General features: G+C 40.9%; 3 protein-coding genes across 8 annotated transcripts in view; 2 read left to right on the top strand and 1 right to left on the bottom strand.

Moving 5' to 3' along the window:
* Nucleotides 1-9,529, top strand: part of NLK (nemo like kinase) — a 65,375-nt gene extending 55,846 nt beyond the window's left edge. For 3 of the 4 annotated variants that reach the window (XM_075168226.1, XM_075168228.1, XM_075168227.1), the window contains exons 9-12: nt 3,398-3,484; nt 5,215-5,413; nt 7,173-7,266; nt 7,817-9,529. In XM_075168226.1, coding sequence (XP_075024327.1) covers nt 3,398-3,484; nt 5,215-5,413; nt 7,173-7,266; nt 7,817-7,871 — 435 coding nt within the window. In that variant the 3' untranslated portion in view covers nt 7,872-9,529. Of the gene's footprint in view, nt 1-3,397; nt 3,485-5,214; nt 5,414-7,172; nt 7,273-7,816 lie in introns of all 4 variants that reach the window. The other variant, XM_075168229.1, reaches the window with a different exon arrangement.
* A 250-nt stretch (nt 9,530-9,779) lies between these two features.
* TMEM97 (transmembrane protein 97) lies at nt 9,780-15,169 on the top strand. The gene is made up of 3 exons (XM_075168230.1): nt 9,780-12,236; nt 13,917-14,061; nt 14,600-15,169. Exons 1-3 carry the CDS (start codon nt 12,117-12,119, stop codon nt 14,848-14,850), a joined length of 516 nt encoding a protein of 171 aa, XP_075024331.1. The 5' UTR covers nt 9,780-12,116; the 3' UTR covers nt 14,851-15,169.
* Nucleotides 14,987-19,018, bottom strand: IFT20 (intraflagellar transport 20). 3 transcript variants are annotated; one of them, XR_012676530.1, is made up of 6 exons: nt 18,717-19,008; nt 18,243-18,328; nt 17,319-17,422; nt 16,596-16,856; nt 16,149-16,255; nt 14,987-15,134 (listed from the first exon to the last, which is right to left on the bottom strand). XR_012676530.1 is itself a non-coding variant. In XM_075168231.1 (4 exons), the coding sequence occupies exons 1-4, from the start codon at nt 18,841-18,843 to the stop codon at nt 16,775-16,777; spliced, it is 399 nt and encodes a 132-aa protein (XP_075024332.1). In that variant the 5' UTR covers nt 18,844-19,008; the 3' UTR covers nt 16,430-16,774. The 3 variants fall into 3 exon arrangements, 2 of the variants coding, with proteins under 2 accessions (XP_075024332.1, XP_075024334.1); XM_075168231.1 differs by lacking the exons at nt 14,987-15,134; nt 16,149-16,255 and having other exon boundaries at nt 16,430-16,856; XM_075168233.1 differs by lacking the exons at nt 14,987-15,134; nt 16,149-16,255; nt 16,596-16,856; nt 17,319-17,422 and adding an exon at nt 17,466-17,689 and having other exon boundaries at nt 18,717-19,018.
* Nucleotides 19,019-19,061: the final 43 nt, after the last annotated feature.

Below are 19,061 nucleotides of genomic sequence, written 5' to 3'. Positions count from 1 at the left end.
AAAAGGCAAGTGAGGTTTCCAATACAGATTTAGTGTCCTATAGCCACCAAGTCATAGGAAATAAACTATAAGCAGTTAGTTCTGTGTCTGTTGAGGAAAACAGCATTCATTTTTTACCAACTGGAGTTGGTGTGCTCATTTGCAACCTGGAAATAGGGGTTACAGTGCATCTAGTTGATTTCTTTAGTGATATTTCTCGGTTTTCAACTTCAAGCACACTTCATGTTTGAATGCAAATTCATGGCTTTTCATCGTTTAAAATGGAGATTTTGCTGGTTATAAATAACTAAATGTTACCAGTTTCTTAATTAGATTAATAGGGAGAGAAAATCAAGTTAGAAACTGGTGATTACTTTGTTGCACAAACTATTTTTAATCAATGTAGGTGAGCATAGTAGGAGTTAAGGGGTAAAGCATTTTGCTGCTTTATGTAAAAATAGATTAATGCATGAAGTTTCTGATTTAAAAAAAAAAAACCACCCCACTGTGTGTTGACATAATGAAAATTCACATGCTATGTAGACTTCTTTGTCAGTTTTGTATTTAAAAATTTTACTTCAAACCAAATTTAAGTGAATTGAAAAAGTTGCTTAACTGGCAGCCCTAGGAAGAGTGTCTCCTCCCGCATTCACAGCGTGCCGTAAGCGGTGGTTTGGACTTCACGGGCAGTCATGTGCTGACCCACTTCTAAGAGTAAAATGTGTTGGAGTTCATTCCCTCCCTGTTGTGGTCCTTGCATTCTCTGTTACGGAAGAGAGAGATCCAGTATCATGCACCTTACTTGCTAAAAGACCTGACCGTTGATTCGGTGATAATCAAATCTTACAGCAATTCAGTTTTTACCAATTTCTTCCGCCCTTGCTAGTACTCTTGTCAGGACTGGATTGCAGTTCGCCGAGAAAGTGCTGTCCCCAAAAGCTGTATATAACCAGATGCTTTCGGAATGGCAGACAAGCTGCAGACAAGGGGCATAAGTGTTGCAAAAAAAAGTGCATCCTTCATTTGTATTGGATGCAACAGCTCCCTTAAGTAAGGAATGTAATCATATTTTTCTGCCCCGGTGTATGGATGAAACCTACTTAATCACAGTGCTTGGATGACAGTGCTTTTTTGTGGAGATGGTACTTACTAATTAGAAAAACCATGTGAAGTTACCAAGTATTATAGCTTTATATTCTATAGACTGCACTTGGAGACTAAGGCTGAGAAGTGCTTAGTGCTGTGTTTGGTAGTTCAGGGTTAACTTGGAATGATGTCACTGTGGAGGTGTAATTTTATACATACTGACAAATTTACAGCAACTAAATAACTTATATTCGTTTGCTTTGCTAAACAGGTAGAAGCAATAGATGCCTGCCAAATATTAGCATTGCATACCAGTTAAAAGTCTGTGTAGAGTTAATGCAGCTCTGGAAATCCCGTGGATCCATGCAAAGTTTGTCAGTGAATATTGTCTCATAAATATACTAGCTAGCTTTCAATTGATTTGTTACATTTTAGGCAGAATGTTTTAGTCATTTCTCTCAGCCGGCTAGTATATTCTTCCCTCATCTCAACAGTAATTAATCACACACGCTAGTGAAGCACTCTGTATAGTTCTTCCTGCCTTAATGGCTCTTCCCAACACCTGCATTCACTAGTTAATATGAATGCTATTTGAATTTTCATGGGAAGAATACAAAGGTATGTGTGTGTGGCTGCGCGTGTATGCGATGGTTTATTTCCTTTTTTAAAAAAAAAAAAAAGAGGAGATGTTAGGAGTATTGGACTTGGAAGTAACACACTCCATAGTGGGAATTTTCTTTGCAGCAGTGCCTGGCGTAATAGCTATGGGGTTCTTTTTTTCTTTGGTTGGTTCTTTGGTTGGGGGTTTGGTTTCTTTTTTCAAGAGGTTTGTGATTTTGCTTTCTTCTAAGTGTAAAAATTGAGACTTCCTTTCCCCATCTTACTCTTTTTTCTTTTTCTTTTTTTTCCTCCCTGCCTTCACTTTAGAGGAGTAAATGTTCACTTGTTTTGCAACACTTAATTTACTCTGAAGACTACCTGTAGTGCACTCTACTGCCATTCTTTAAGCTAAATAGGAATAATGTCAATTAAGCAGGAAAATATTGTACTTGGTTTTGGAAACTGATATTGTTGTGGCTTTAAAAAAAACTCTTTGAAGCTCATTCCAGAGAGTCTAGGATATAGCTAATGCTTTAAAATGAATGGCATATAACATTAACATTATTGTTGATTAATTTTTTTCATTTTGGGCAACTTCAGGCAGTACTTCTTCCACATGTTAGGAATGTGGGAACGGGGGTTGTCTTCGCATTTTGCTACCTTAGTGTTAACATTTAATTCGAGTCAAAGCAGACTTTCAGGCTAGAGAGTATGTGCAGTTAAAAGTTGTCAAATGACAACTTTATGTGTTGAGTAAAATCTTGTTAAAATATTATCTGCTTGTTGAACTGGCAGGGCCCGACGGAGTTGCGGAGACTGGGGGAACAGTTGTCTTTGTACCCGCAGCTGTGTCATCCCTGTACTCTGCAGCACGCGCTGCTGGGGATTGTGCTTGCCTCCAGATCCGTAGCTGTAAGGAGGGTTCTGTGCTCGTACTCCCAGGAAGGGCTTTCAAATCTGTCTTTACTAGGGTATTTGCACCTCAAGGTTTTTTCACTCTCAGCTAAAACTGGGAACTTTCAGAAGGGGCAGGCTGTCGTGCTTGTGAGTGTGAGCAAAACGGGGAAGTACAGGAGGAAAATGATCTGCAGAGCTGTTTTTTGTGGGGCTAACCAGAGCAAGAATTGCACTGCTGCCTGGTAACTGGGCTGTTCCAGCTTTTTCTAACCACGCGGTTCATGCCCCGAGTACCGCACTGTAAAACGGGGGGGTTCGCTGAACCCCCTTCCCCCTCCCCCAGTCCTTCAAGCCTCGGTAGCTGGGCTGTTCATCTCCATGTAAAATGCTGTATGCCTGAAGGTCATTTTAATTGTACTGGATGTCACTGTCAGTTAGATATGGATCGCCTGGGTAAGGAAAAGTAAAATAATCCGTAATTTGGCAGTGATTGAGATCAGAAAAATGAAATACTGGAAGTGATGTGGTTAATCAAACCCCTGAGCAGCTAGAGCTTAAAGGGGTGTCTGTATAGAAAAATAAATAAATAAAATATATGTTTGTCCAGGGATTACATCTGAACTAAGGAAAAAAACAATCAATTAGATCTCTGTTACAATTGTCGAGTTTTGTAATAGTGATTATCATCTTGTTGGAAAGCGTTAGGTAGTGCATGTCCTTTTTAACAAGAAGTTTGTCCTTGGTAACTATAAGATAACGCGTGCTGTAGCGGTGTTTTCGTGCTGGTGGATCTGACAGGACAAGTGTCCGTACCTTCCCTTCTGTTTCCCTACAGCCATCCCTTCCTGTCCTGTATACACTTTCCAGTCAAGCTACACATGAAGCAGTTCATCTTCTTTGCAGAATGTTGGTCTTTGATCCAGTAAGTATGATTTAAAATTATTTCTAATACTTCTTGTTTTACCAGTTTTTGTTGTCTGCTACTTAAATGAATATTTTAAGTAAAGGACTGCTTTAACTGATTTTCTTGTACATTGCATTTCAGTACTTCTGGGTCTGTAAAAGACGTAAAAGTATCATCTTATAATTGGTCGATTAATTTCCCCGTGGAATGGGGGTTTCGCATTTAAAATCTAGTGGTCTTTTGAAGAAAGCTACGGTAGAGTGAGAAAGATGAGGGTGTTCATGAATCATGCTATCTTTTCCTAGCTAGGTGTAGGTAGCAGAACATCAGATCCTTTGATGCAGTTCTAATTAGAGACGCGTGGGTGTTCCTGGTCTTGCACACAAAAAATTCCTTCTACATCCACACAGTCACATAATGGGATCTTTTTTCCACTGAGCATCTGTTTTTCTAATAAAAATTTGCTGCTGTGGATTTTGGATTTCATCTCTTGGGCTTATTATACAAAATTGTCACTAGAAAATCTGATACCTGAATCGATGATCTTAGTTACTTCATCTTCACAGTAAAATCCCTAACATTTCAGATGAAAAATAGACAAATTGACTGAACTGCAAAGGAGGAAAAAATATTCAGAAGGCAATACCTTTTGATTTTATTTTTTTAAAACTTAAGATTGCTTTACTAAACAAAAACATAGAAGTGTTAAATCATAACTTCCACATAAACAGACTTAATTTTTTTCCTTTCTAACTCCCTCAACACTCAGAATGCTATTATTCCCAAATCACATTTAAATAAATGTGGGTTTGTTTTTCTAAAAAATCAGGACAATCCTTTAGAACAGGTGATTTTAATTTCATCTAAAAAATATCCTGGGAACTGGGACACTTGGGTTGTACTTCTGCCACTGGTTTTGCTCTGTAACTTTGAGCAAGTAACTTTTGTTCTGTTTGTTTGTGTTTTGTTTTGGTTTTTTTTAATTCACCTATAACAACGGATTTCATTACAGCTTGAATTTGCAGTAGCACTTCTGTCTGCGATTCTGTAGAAACAGATGGTATTCTTTTTTGATGGGATGGTGTTGGACACCTAGGCACTGAGTACTTTACTTGAGTTATGCACGAAAAAAGTCTTCGTAATGTGGAAGTAGACTTTATAATTTAAACCATTGCTCTGACCACCTCGTTCCCTGCACTTCCTCACCACTTGTTTTCTGAAACTTGATGTGTAAAGTATTTCTCAGAACTCCAGATGCCATATCCTGGGTTATTCTGTTATCAGTGATGCTTAAATTTGTGTTTTACTTTAAATATGTACTTAAGGACACATTAAAATGTTTTGCAGAATATGGGCCTACAAAATGCCGTATTTGCTAACATTAAATTCTTTGGGCTTATTTTCATTTATTGTAGGAGTCTTAATTTTAAGGTTATCTGGAGAAAGTAATTATTGAAAAATATATTTCTAAAAATTGTATTAGCAGCATTTTCTATCATTAGCTATAGAACAGAAAGGTTAATGTCATCTTAGCAATGCTGCTTGTTTTTAAGTAAAATCTTCCCCCTAGTGGCAGTGTTTGCAGATTTAAAACATTTTGACCTGAACTAATCCTTTAACGTGATTAGGTGTTTATGAAACAATTTAGAATTAATTGATGAGTAAGTATTCTTTAGACTGTTTCAATACCTCTGAAAATATCCTAACTCTCTTTTTTTTTATTATTTTCTTTAAATGCAATATTTCAGTCCAAAAGAATATCTGCTAAGGATGCCTTAGCTCACCCATATCTTGATGAAGGGCGGTTGCGATACCACACTTGTATGTGTAAATGTTGTTTTTCCACATCTACTGGAAGAGTTTATACTAGTGATTTTGAACCCATCACTAATCCCAAATTTGATGACACTTTTGAAAAGAACCTCAGTTCTGTTCGGCAGGTTAAAGGTAAGTAGTAATTAACCTTTGCATCTGCATTTATCTTCCTGCTCCATCCATTAGTAGTACGTAGTTAGAATGTGCAATCTGGATGCATATACTAACCCAGGTGGTTTTTTCTTTTAGGTATTTTTCCACAGTAGATACTGGAAATAATTTCTTTTCACTAAAAGAACAGAACTGCTTGTAAATGTTCTGACATAATATAATACCACATGTGTTACTTGACACGCAGAAGTCTATTGGTTGCAAACCTTAATAGCGTTCTTCTCTGATGTCAGTGCTCCCCATGCCACCCTTTTGTTGAAGGATTGCACCGAGGGGAAAGGAACATCACTATTCTTGCCTTTTCGGGCTGCAAGGCGTTATCCTGATAGCTGTCCTGCCGAAAGGGTCAGCATCATCAAGTAACTGAAGCTGAGTAGTCTCATAGTTCTCCTGCTTCATTTCCTCTAATCTATCACAGTCTGCTCACGCTGAAACGTCCGTGTCAAGTGCCTTTACAGCAGCTGCTGTCATAAGCTCTGTTGCTGGTGCCACGCTGCGGTTCTGGCAGTAATGCAGAGGATGCGCTCCGGGTCGTGACATGCTGTCATGAGGAAAATCAATCCTGATGCCTGGGAGAGGAAACTACTGCTGCAGATGGTTACTAAATGCCAGCAGTTGCTTTGTGGCTCTAGAGATTTGAAGTCTGATTCCATCACGGCAAACAAGCCGTAAAATAGACTTTGTTTCTTTCTAAATCAGACCCGGTCAGGAAAGCAGTCCTTTTATGAGAGCAATACAATATGAGAAATAGTAGTAGGGATTTAGGTCCTGTTTGGTAGCAGCTCGAATAACTCAAGAGGAAGAGAGGGAGAAGTAGTGTGTTACCTCAGCAGTTTCTAACAAACAATTCAGTCATTTGGGACAAAAATACTCCATGATGTTGCCATGATAATGTTACTTACTTCGGATAAATCCTGAACTTGTAATTCTGAAATTCACATTTGTAGTTCCTACAAGTTCACGCAGCATTGTTTTCTTTTTATCCTGTTATTCTTTCCATTTCCCTCCTCTCTTTGGCCATCAGAGCTGCACATAGATCTGCTGTCTTCTCTGGAATCTGTTGTTCTAAAAGCTGCCTTTAAAGTTTGCTGACAGCAATGCAGACTCCAGCACGTTGCCTCTAACGTACCATCCGGGCCTATGGAGCTCTGTGCTGGCAACCCCTGCTGCTGCTTATAGAGGAGCAGCCCATTGCCAAACCACAGGCTCTGTTTTTCGGGGGGGGGGTGCACCCATGTGTATGAGAAGATGTTTTGTCTGACAACAACAACAAAAATGTACTTTTCTGTTTTAATGATTTCAAGTGGCAGTTTTGTGCTTGGTGGTAGTAACTGAATTCATGAATCAAACTGGACTGAGTAATAGAACTGTGTTCTTGGTATTTGCAAATCAAGTTCAAGTTGAAAATTCTTTGGTTTTCAAAAAGTTACACCCTAAAATTGGGATTTAATTTATAACTGGTTATCATCAGTTCGGTATTTCAGTGGTGATTAGGGTTTTATTTTATATACATCTATTTCACTGTGCATATAAGAGTTCTGTGTGAATTTATGCTACGAGGTATGGCATCAGATTAGATTTAGGGAAGCTGGAGTTCTTTTATCCTTCCTAAAATGTTCTTTCAGTAAAGGAAGCTGTATTTTCCTCCAGTCTACATTGCATTTTACTGAAGCAAAAAGTGTTAATGGTATGGTGTTTTTTATTTTTCCTCTATGTACAGAAATAATTCATCAGTTCATTTTGGAACAGCAGAAAGGAAACAGAGTGCCTCTCTGCATCAACCCTCAGTCTGCTGCTTTTAAGAGCTTTATTAGGTAACTGTATGTAATCACATCTGATATTAATTCACATTTATTAGTAGTACAGAATTCACACATCCAAAATGTTTTTATGTTTTAAGTTTCTGAGAGTAGGAAAGGCCCATAGATAACTTCTGCAAAAAAATACCTTAAGGACATGTAGGGTTACATTTTAAAAATACTTTCACGAATTCTTCTAGAACTTAAGTAAAATGTGCAAAAGTTTCAAGTAATATTTTTGTGTAAAAGTACAGAAGTCAGACTAAAAGTTAGAATTGAAAGATTGACAAGTTGCATTCTGATTGTAGAATTCCACTGTAAAAACATTAAAATTAATGACTGATAGATGAAGAACGGTTAAGAAAATAAGTAGATAAAGTATAGCGAAATACTTGTTGTCAGTGTTGTTAACTGTTGGTCCTGGGGTGGTTTGGGTGGTGTTGGTTTGGTTTTGGTAGGGTTTTTCTGTTTTCCTTGAAATGTTTGCTTACTGGTTGAGCATTAACTTTCTTGCCTATTAGCTACTGCAAATGAACACTGATTTTCTGTATCACCTGCATTCTAGTTCCACGGTTGCTCAACCATCTGAGATGCCGCCATCTCCACTGGTTTGGGAATAAAGTGGAAGATAATATACTACTGAAGATGTAATGTAGCTTTCCACTGGAGTCTGGGATTTGCAATTCTGGAGGTTAATCATGCTTGTACTGTAATTTTACTAATGAAGTTTTAAATTAACAACCACTACTTGTACAATATGAATAATATTTAGAAATGTACTAGACTTTTAATCTTGTAAAGTGGTTGTGCTTTTAGAAGAAAATATTTTACCCAGAGTTGCACGTGTTTTATGAATTCTAGTGCAGCTGTGATGGCTCAGCTCAGAACAAACAGAATTGAACCAAATTTGGGGAGGTTTTTTCTTTTTTCTTTTTCTTTTTTTTTTTTATTGAAGTGAGATTGTACAAAAAGATAGACATACATTTTGATATTGAGCCATTCCTGAAGATTTTGGGTTTTCTAAAACTAAGGAATACAGAAAACTTGACTGCGACCAATCATGAAGTCACGTCAGATGACAGTGACCACAGTAAGTGGGCATGTCACCTGATGATCAAATCCTATAAATAGCTTCTCACTAGAGCTGTGATGGTGATGTGTGCTGTTCTAAAAATCAAATGTTGTGAGTAGAGAGAATGAGTTTGTGACTAGGAGAGACTAAACTTCTGTTTCCTTACCCAGTATAAATATATATATATATTTAATCTATTTTTATTAGAAGTTTTTCTGCTCTTTCTTACATAAAACCCCCCAGCATGCATCTTCTATGTGTGTAAATAATTTCATTTATGGGCTAATTTCAGAGATCCCTGACATCATTGCTGTATAGAGAGAAACTAGCTTGCACATTTTAGGTCTGTGAAATTTTGTGAGAACTTTTTCCTGCACTGGACAGTTGAGAGAAAAAAAAAAAAGAAAAGGAAAAAAAAAGCACATAGGGAATTATGTTAATTGTGTTCGTGTCTTTAGGCAAAGCTGTGGAAGTCTTGAAATGTCACAGTAGTAAATAACTTTTATTACTTTTTGGCTAATTCTTTTTCTGTTGGAACACTGAATTCTGTGCATATGTATATATGAACACAAATTGAAGGCCTCTACCTCCTGGAGTATACAACTTGGTTTGTTTACCTCCACATGATTTTTTTTTTTTTTTAAGTTCAGTGTGGAGACTTGAAACTTGAATGTCCCTTCCAACTTTTATATTTAAAACAAGACTAGAAAATTGAAGACTGTTTTTCACCTGTACAAAGAAATACTAAAGGGTGGTCTTAAAATTTGAGCATTGGTCTGGAGAAAAACCGTGGTGTTTGTTATGGACAATTAACTGTTAAAGTTATTGTAAGTTATCTGTATTTAGCAGAGTATTTTCAACAAGAGTGATCTGAGCTGAAATTGGAGACTATTAGTAAGTTATGTTTGGAAGTTTTAACTTCAATGAAGTAATTATTTGCTGTGAAAGAGACAAACATTGAATAACTGAACAAAGATGGTGCAATATCTTTGTTTTTTATGAGGCTCCTGAGAATAAAACCAACTGAAGCATTTCAATTCATTTGAATGAGAAACGTGTTTAATTAAAAGAGCCCAAGAAGACACTGGTATGAAAGGTAAAATCTCAGAGGTTGGTCAGTTAATGTGGCACACTTGCTGGTCACTTTGTAAAATGTAGATTTGAAGTACAGTGGTGAAAACATTAAATGTGACATTTGAAAAAGAAGCGGTGTTATCTTTATTTCCTGTCTGATCTCCCACCTTTATTTAAGAATAAGTTGTTACAATCTTGATTTAAATACTGTCTAAAAGAATACAAGTAAAAAGAGTTTATAACATCTTGTTTTGGGCATGGTTTTGATTTGTACGCTCACATGCATACACACACACATTATGCATATATATGCACATATATATGAATTCTTGAACAAAACATTCATTTACGCTTTAAGCTTGATCCTGGATAAAGGCAAAACTTGCTGAGTAAATCAAAACAAGCAATTGAATTGCACTTTATTGGGAGGTTGAAAGACATCCAGTCAAAGATGGATTTTACTTAATTTGCAAAGTTCATGTCATTTTTTTTGACACAAATGCTTTCATTTTTCTGTAGTCGTAATGCAAAGAATCCAACGTGCAGTGGTGTTGCAGAATATGACTGGAAAAGTTCGTGTTCTATGAGTATAACCTTCTTAAAGATCAAACAAATTGAACTATATAGTTCGAGCCTCTGGACCTCACAAGAAATAAACTGATAAGCCTTCTCAGCATGTGCTCTCTTCCCAGGGCTGGCACAGGTACTGTTCGTGACTCATGTACATGCCTCTTCTTCAAACCTCTTCTTAAAAGTCTCCATGCTGTTATGAGCTGGATTTTAACATGTTTTAGAACTGGTGACAGTGGTGTCATTATCGCTTCGTGGTTGCCTGTTGCTGAAGTAGGCGCCATTAACTCAATGCCATTTTTACTTTGCTCATTAGGTTCTCCTTCAGCGTAAGACTACGGTACAAATGGGCAGTTCTCTTGTTGGGACTTCTCATTGTGACACAGTTTTGTCGGGGTACGAGCACGTAATGACACAACTGGCAAAGACCACTTTGTGCATCAGTGTAATTTTTGGAGCTAATTGCTAGAGGTCCATGGGTTAATCTCGTTCATAATCATAAAAAGAATAAAATGTCTTTTGGACATATACCTTTCCGCGTGTCTTCATACGAATGTGGGCAAGGCACTGTGCAGAATGAGTAACTGAAATTGGCACAAATGTGTAACTGAAACTGTGTGTGCAAATATATATAAAAACCAATTATGGTATTGTTTTCTGTAGCTTCAACTGCATTTTACATGTTTAATGTAAATCAATTACAATGAAAGTGAGACCTCTTACGAGTTGTCTTTGACAGAGAGTTCTGTTTCTAAAGTGAAAGCACACATGTATACAGAGTGATCTACACGTGAGGTCATCAAGAGAGCTTCTCTCTTTGCCGATGAGGTTAAAATCTGGCTTGTGGTTTTCAGCGGTGCGTTTTAATCAGTTTTAAGCTTTGTTGGTACCAATGTCGAATGAATGACAGGTTGTAATCATAAGCTTTAAGCTCTCTAAATGTAGCTTCTGCATCTCCTTCTATTAATTGTGCCTTGAGAAGAGTACAGAAGTAGTGAGTGCAAAGAATAACTTCAAAATTATTCACAAATTGTCGAAGGAACATCCAAATATTAGAAGGCCTAATCTCTTTGTGTGTACATCTTGAAGGTGATGCAAAGGAGCTAAACAAGATCAGCTATGGAAAAGTAAGTTGCTAAAATCCATTTCCTGATGTGTGGTGAAATATCATTGACTGGTTCAAATCAATTAATTTATGAAAGTTACGAAGTGCTTTTCTCCGTCAGCCAATTTATTAGTGGCGTATTTGGGACTTTACTATTTGACCTGCTGGGAGGGTATGAACACTCACCAGCCTGAACAGACGGTTTTAATATTTACTGGGTAGCAATTTTTTCTAATCATCTTTTTTACCCTTTATTTGTTTTAGTAACAGAGTATCTTGAGATCCTTGAACTGTTTGTTCTTTGTAACTTTTTAAAATTCTTCTGTCAAGTGTAACTTGATAGAAAATTCTGTTCACTGTACTTCTGTAATCCTGCTCAGGTATGGTTACTTTAAAACTGTTTGTGACACTGATAAATGGGGGAAACTGGAATCCAAGCAGATAATTATAATATAATCTGCGTGTACACCTTGGACAACTTCTGTGCTCAATAAAGGATGGAATCAGACCCACTGAATTATGCTGATTATGCTGTAACTCGCTGCGGTGACTGTTTAAGCTCGTTAGTGGAAGCCACGCTAGTAGGAGCAAAGAAACTGGTTTTTCCCCAGCTCCATCCTAGATGCAAAATTAAGAGGAAAAGACATCTTTAAATCTCGTAGCTATACGATTTGTGGAAGAGAGCCTGGCCTGTCAGAAATGGTTGTACAAGAGGAAGTTACTTGTCGGTGTGTCTTTTTTCTACCTTCTGCTCCTGCCCGGACGGGGGAAATGGGTACAAACCACGGAAAAACAGGGCAACGGAGTAGGCTGCGCCCGGCGGCTCGGCTGCTCTGCAGCAGCGGGCACAGAACCTGCTTTTCGGTGCCGCGGGCTGAAACGGCTTAGGGAGGGTCCCGGGGCTGCGGGGGGGGGAACGGGGCACCCCGGCCCCGGCCCCGGCCCCTCCTCCTCCTCCTCCTCCCCCTCCTCTTCTTCCTCCTCCTCCTCCCGCCCTCCCGCGGCTCTCGCAGCCGCCCTGCAGCGGCGGGGCGGGGCGCGGCGATGGCGGCGGGTCCGCGCTGGCGGGAGCGGCTCTTCGCGCTCTACTTCCTCTCGCACATCCCCATCACGCTGCTGGTCGACCTGCCGGCGCTGCTGCCCGCCGGCCTCCGCCCGCGGGGCGTGAGTAGCCGCCGGGGCCGGGGCCGGGGCCGGGGCCGGGGCCGGGGCCGGGGCCGGGGCCGGGGCCGGGGCCGGGGCCGGGGCCGGGGCCGGGGCCGGGGCCGGGGCCGGGGCCGGGGCCTTACTGGGCGCGAGGGTTTTGAAGAGAAGCGAATGTGTGCGGAGCCCTCTGCTTGGTTTAATGCATCCTGTGGCATTTCTTTACGAAATCTAGCATGGAGAGATAAGGGGGGAGAAAAACATGCAGTAACATTCCTCAAATGAAACAGGATTTAAAAACAACTCAATACTTGCTACCTACACGATGACTTATATTTCCAGTCAAGTCATTCATTTGGGAAGGACAATAAATGTGATTGTTTATCAGCACGTTTAGCAGCTGTGACTGATTTTTTTTTTAAATGTGTAACTCAGATGTGGCTGCACCTTTCCATTTAAATGCCCACAGTCGCAGGGGTGCGCATGAGAAGTCCCTGACGAACTGATGGTGTGGATGATAATCCCCCCGGTGTGGTGTGTTGTGTATTTTGCAGGTAGAGGAAAGCGAACTGGCACTATACAACCAGTTTGCGTCGGAACGTACCTGCCGCCTTACCTGTCACGTACTGCATTAACGCCCTAAGGATGCCGGCAGCGCTGCGCGTGCTGCCACGTGCCCCCAGTGCGGCTGTCGCTGCCTTGGGCGCTCTGGGAGCCTGATTTTCACCCCTACTCCTGCCAAAAACATAAAAGCAAATTGTTACCGCTGCAGAAGCAGGCATACTAGCAACCAGATTTATTAGTAAAAATCTCTGCTTTGGTGGGTTTTGAATAAACTTTTAGAAGACAATAAACATGATAAGGTCAATTAAAATAATAGTTGGATAGAAGATAATCAATTCAACTCTCACCATCAGGATGAGATCAGCCATAACTTCCTATCCAAGCTTTACGATTAATGAATTTGATTTTTGCCATTAGAATTGCCTGTAGAATTCCTCCATTATAGAAACCATTTGTAATAAATAATTAACTAGCAAATCTCAATACCTATCTTTCCGTTCAAAGTCCACCTTAAAGGCATGCTGGAATTTACATTTCTGTCATGGAAACTAATTGCAACTCGCCAAGCCACAGTTCTTAGGCCAGGCTGTTCGAGCAGCAGCAGCCAGAACCCCGTGCTCTGGCGATCGCTCCCGGACTGCAGGAGGCCCCCGCGCCTCTCGCCTGGGGGAGACCTGGCTGGGTCACAGCTCCTGGTTAGAGGAGCCAGTGCCTAGCGGTGTTTGCAAGGCTGAGCCCACCTCAGCTGGCAACGGGGGGGTCAGAAAGAGGGAAGTACAAGAGTTCTTCAACATCTGCTAATGCCACGGTGCGGATCTTTTGTCGTTTGGGTTTTTTCTGGTAAGAAATGACATTTCAGAAATAGTTTTTGGAAAGCAACTGCACTTAATGCCGTAGTAATCCTAAAATTGCCTGTAGTGCAAATTTAACATATACTTAATGGAAAGGGTTCATCACTTTAAAGACTTCAGAAATGTAGCCCCTGTTAAAACTGAATTGCGGTATGAAGCCTTGTGTACCAGGATGAGAGCACGTATTTTCCCACTGCAACGATGGCTTCGTCTGACCGCCAGATGAGGGTCACAGTTTTTCCCCTGTTGATGTTCAGTGTATTAATCTGTTGTTCTTTTTCTAAAGCTGACAGAGTTGTTACAGTGGTATGCAGCCACCTTTAGAGACCCCATGATGCTCCAGCCCCCAGAGTGGTTTAAGGCGTTTATATATTGCGAAGCTTTCTTCCAAATGCCTTTCTTCCCCGTTGCAGTTTACGCCTTCTTAAAAGGTTGGTATGAAACAAGTGTAAGAATATGTCCTGTGCAGCATTTCTGCATAACACTTGCTTTCTGTATAGCAGAGAAAGTTTATTTATCAGTCTTAAGCAATTATAGGGACGTACCACGTGGAGTAGAGTGCTGTGCTATTTTCATGGCAAGTTTTATCTGAGAAAGCAGCATAGAATAAGGCCTGTCAGAAACAAAAACCATGGCTATAGGCCCTTTTCCACTGCAGCCATTATATGTAACCAGCATCAACTTCTGACATCTGGCACGCTTCCGAGGAAGGTAAAGTTCTGGGTCAAGCCCGTGTCCTCATTTTGTTACTTTAAAACTTTCAGGATCACACCATCATTCTAAATTTCCCTAAAGGTAGATAATTTTCCTGGGTTGCTACTGGTACCTGTTTTTTTCTGCTACCTACATAACATGACTTATGGCTCATCCTGTCAGAGGTATAGCAGTTAATGTTCTGTTAATTTAAAGCCACTGAATTCTGCTTGTTTCAAAATACTTAAACATTGTTTCCTATTTACTTCTATACAGGTGGCTGCAAATGGATAAGGACTCCTGCGATTATCTACTCCACCCATGTAGCTACAACTCTCTTTGCTATCCTTGCGCATATCCTGTTCCACGATTTCTCAAAGTCTGAGAATTTGGGACCTCAGACGCAACGCGAGCGCCTAATTCTGCTATCTATATATGTGCCGTACTTGCTGATACCGCTTCTGATTCTTTTTACCATGCTCTACAACCCCCATTATAACCACGTGGAGAAAAGGAAAAGGAAGTAGTCCACTACAGCAGCTGTAAGCACAACACTCATACTGGTTTTGATTCAGACCCTGTGCTGACGTACCCCTCTGGGCCAAACATCTGCCTCGCGTTGTTGCTGCAACAGCTATTACCAGAGCACCTGGCTGCTGCAAGAAGAACTGGAATTGGTTTGAGTTTACAGCTCTCCTGTAATCAGAAGTCGCTTTGGCAGATGCCTGCATTAGCAATTCCGTGTGGTTTCTGGGCACACGCAGGTGAAGGGACCTCGCTCCTCTCCCGCTGTCAGTTTTGTGCGGTACGTCTGTAACAGGAAAATAAATAACCATTTGACCTGTAGCTGTGTGTTGGGGGGGGGGAACTGCAGCCGATACTTTTCTTTCAAGTTCCCTTTTTCCAAGATGACTGTTAGAAAACCGCTTAGGTAAGGCATTTGTCTTCCAAGAGTATATTCTGCAAAATCCATAACTGATTATATACAGATTTGCAAAGCTATGCTTTTGAAGCATTTCAAATCATACAGTAATTTCATATCATATAGTAATTTCAAATCTTACAGTAACTTCCTCGCCCCTTCCTTTAAAATTTCACCTTTGCTCTGCTTCGATTTTGATTAATTGGAGCTGTCTTATCAGTGATAAATGTGCCAAAATCTGGGTTTCTGAATGCTTAAAGTGAACTTTGTTTGACAATGAGGCGTACTTCCTAGAGGATTTTGAAGAACTTCCGGAATCGTAAACAAGGATTTGTAAGTTTCCCTCTTCCATGAAATTACTTCCAGTAAGGAAATAAATAACTGAATGCATTAATCTCAAGGGAATGACTAAAAGGAACTTAAAATGACCATGAGATTGTAAATAGTTCACACAGTAAATATATGCATAAGTCACCATAAATAAAACCTACTACTGATAGAAATTCTGGGCTGGTGGGTTGGTTTTTTTTTTTAAGTTCTCAATCTGATCTGCAGGAATCAAACTTGGAGACTTGTGTAAAATTACAGATCACTGAAAAGGATTTTCAGTCACTGCCTATATATTTCAGGACTTCACTGGTATAAAATTTAAACCTTCCACAGACTTTCCATATTTGGTTGCCTAAAGACAGACATAAAATGCATCTATTTGCACTTCAACAGGAGGCTTGATTTTACATCACAGGCATTCAGTTTTTAAATGTCACATTCGTATTTATAGTTTATATATACTCCTGGTGTCACTGCACACTTCGAATGGTTTGTCACATCAGTTTGCGGTTCTATCACTAATAATGCCCATGAAAGAATTCTACTATAGTATTACTACCTGTATGGACATACCTCAGGCATAGTTTAAAGTTCTTAATTCTGCCATATCTTCTACTTTTTTGTGTGTCTGTAATTGATCCATTCTGTTAATCACAGATTTCTGGGGTTTTTTCCTAACTCTGTAGAAAAAATAATCTGGTCAATATAGATAAAAGTTACTGCTGCTTCTGTGTTGTGTCTTCACAGATGTGAAAAATACTACATACAGGAAAATCACTATGACTAGCCAGGGAGTTGAAAACTCTTAAACTCTAAAATAACATAGCAGAAGCAATTCTGGTATATCCAGAAAGTCTGAAAACAATAATTTATTTCTTGATTTCTTTGAAAGAGCTGTACACTTCAAAAAGTGAGAGACATAACATAGCAACAGTAGTATTAATTCAACTATAATTTGAATTAGAACTACTGACTGTACAAAACTTTTAGAAAATCAAAAGGACAGAACAGTCTTTACACCTGTTAGAAAGCCCTCCTTATTGCCACTTTTAGTGCAATTCACACTGAACTAAAAGACACTTCCATTTGCAGAAACCATCTCTTCATTCATACACAGTGAAAAATTGCATATTTTTGAAGTTCTCAAGATTCTGGAATGGTCAAGTTTCCAAGTTAGTTTGTTTTTATCTTAAAATCCTCTACTTCTGAAAAATGAATTGATCAATGAATTCGTTCTGGTCTGCTTCAATTTTACAGAGAGTCTCGTACTCTATTCGGTATCTGAAAGAAAAAAGCAAATGGTTACCAGCTGCATCCAGCCGTGTTAGATGGTTTAGTACAACGTTCACAGGTCTGCGTGAGGGGACGTTAGGCTATGTCTGCAAGTCACCTGCGGAGCAGTGGCTGCATGAGTTAGACTTTGCCGTTCTAAAGTGCCTTCACAGGTCAGACACGTGGCGCTGTATTACGGTTTTATTCTTTCCTCAACTGCGTGATCTCATGCTTATTTAGCCACAAAGTCATCAGAGACGAACCATCTTGACGAGTGGCAGACAGGGCCATAAGTTAACTCTAGGCTTGTGGCTCTGCATGGTTCCACGTGTGCTTTGTGCCGGAGGACACACCTTCACTGCAGACCGATTGTTTGAACAAGCTTAGACAGTGTCCTGCAGCCAAGCACAGACGGGGAGATCGACTTTCCAACCTACATAATGCCCCAGAAGTGTTTAATAGAAAACTTACCTTTCCAGCTGCATCTTTTTCTCAGCTATTAAAGCCTGAAGTTGCTGTTCCTGAGCTTCTCGTTGCTTTGCTATAGACTTCAGCAAATTTCGTGCACCAATGGCCTGTCGAAACAGGATGGTCAGTGATGTAGTTGTATTGGGTTTGTTTGGTTTTTTTAACCCCTTTCACTACTAGCAGGTTGATTTTGAAGTGTTTCAGCCATGCTAACAATAAAGGGGGGTGACATCTGAATACTGAATGGTTGGTGGAACAGGCAAACAGTCCCTGTAGAGGTTGGGCAGATTAAGGCATTTGAGACTTCCTTCAAACTCAAGGAACAAAAGTCACTGACTCCTCTGGAAATACAGACTGGTCACTGGTGACTGGTCCTACAGACAGACAAGCTCTGATTATAATTTTTAATCCAGAACAAATAAGGAAAAAAGCACCTACAATTGTGCTAAACACGAATTTCTATTTCCACAATAACATGTGAAAAACCCGCACCACTGGGTGTCACATAGAAATACATAAAGCAAATTTCAAAGGTAGTTACAGAGCCATTCACTGATCTGGTCTTTAGAAAGCCCTTCTCCTCCTCCTCACAGAGCCTCTCATGCCTCTTGAGGACAAAGCTCTACGTAGGAGTGATTAAAAAATGCACGTTCTATGTATGTGCAAATATACAGATAAGCAGCAACAGTTAAATGCAGGAGTAATATGACACTCTGAGTGTGTCTGTAAAAGTCTTCTAGATGTTAATACCAATTAAAAGGCCCCATGCTTTCACACTGCAGACAGACAGATGTTAACTACCACGGAAATGCCTATTCCAGACTGACAGAAGAGGATTGCTTATGCTGTAAAAGGACGAAGGGAGAGATCTGGTTTTTCATGCACAGTACAGAGCACATGACAAGCCAGTAATTAATTGCACAGTACCTTCATCTTCTCACTTTCGGCAGCTTTTGCCAGTTGATCAACAAGTTCAATTAAGCTACCCACTATTTTTTGAAATTCTACTATTCCTGCAAAGAAAAAAATTGTCAAGTAATATTCGACACACCCCTAAGAAGACTACTGCTTCTACTACGTGCTGTAATTTTCAGATGCGCGTCTATTTTTAGAGTTTACTGCAAGCAAGCACATTGTAAGGTTTTCCTTGCTATTAGCTAGGCTATAAAAGGGAAACGCCCTTAGGCGCCCACGAGAGTCACCACGGCCCTCTGCGCCCCACTCTGCCCTCCTAACCCTTCTCCGAGCTACCGCGGAGCGCCTGGCCGGGCCGGCGGGGTCCCAGACACGGCGCTATTTCGGCTACACCTCGTCAGGAAACGGGGCTGTCCGGGCAGGCAGCGGGCCGGCTCCCGGCGAGGCGGCTGCGGCCCCGGGGGGCCCGGCCCGCGGAGGACTCACTGTCCAGGAAGGCCCTGCACTCCTCGCGGAGCTGCGCCGTCTGCTGCGCCACCTCGGGGTCCAGCACCCGCAGCTTGTTCAGCTCGTCGAAGTGCAGGCCCGCCGCGCCCAGCGCCGCCTGCGCCATCTCCCGGGACGGAGCCTCGGCGCCGACAGGAGCGGAGCGCCTCTCCTCGCCGCGGGCACGGCCCTCCCGCCGGCCCCGGGGCGCTCCGGGCGCCGCGGCCGACCCTGACGGGACCCGCGGCCTCCGAGGACCCCGCCACTTCACGGCGCCCGGCCCGGCCCCGCGGCTGCCACGGCGACAGCCCGCGCCCGCCGCGGGGCAGGCTGGGGGCTGTAGTC

The sequence above is a fragment of the Calonectris borealis genome, chromosome 19 (genome assembly GCF_964195595.1).
Source record: "Calonectris borealis chromosome 19, bCalBor7.hap1.2, whole genome shotgun sequence".
Classification (NCBI taxonomy): Eukaryota; Metazoa; Chordata; class Aves; order Procellariiformes; family Procellariidae; genus Calonectris; species Calonectris borealis.
Note: the sequence above shows the minus strand (reverse complement) of the source record. Positions and strands in the feature narration are given on the sequence as shown.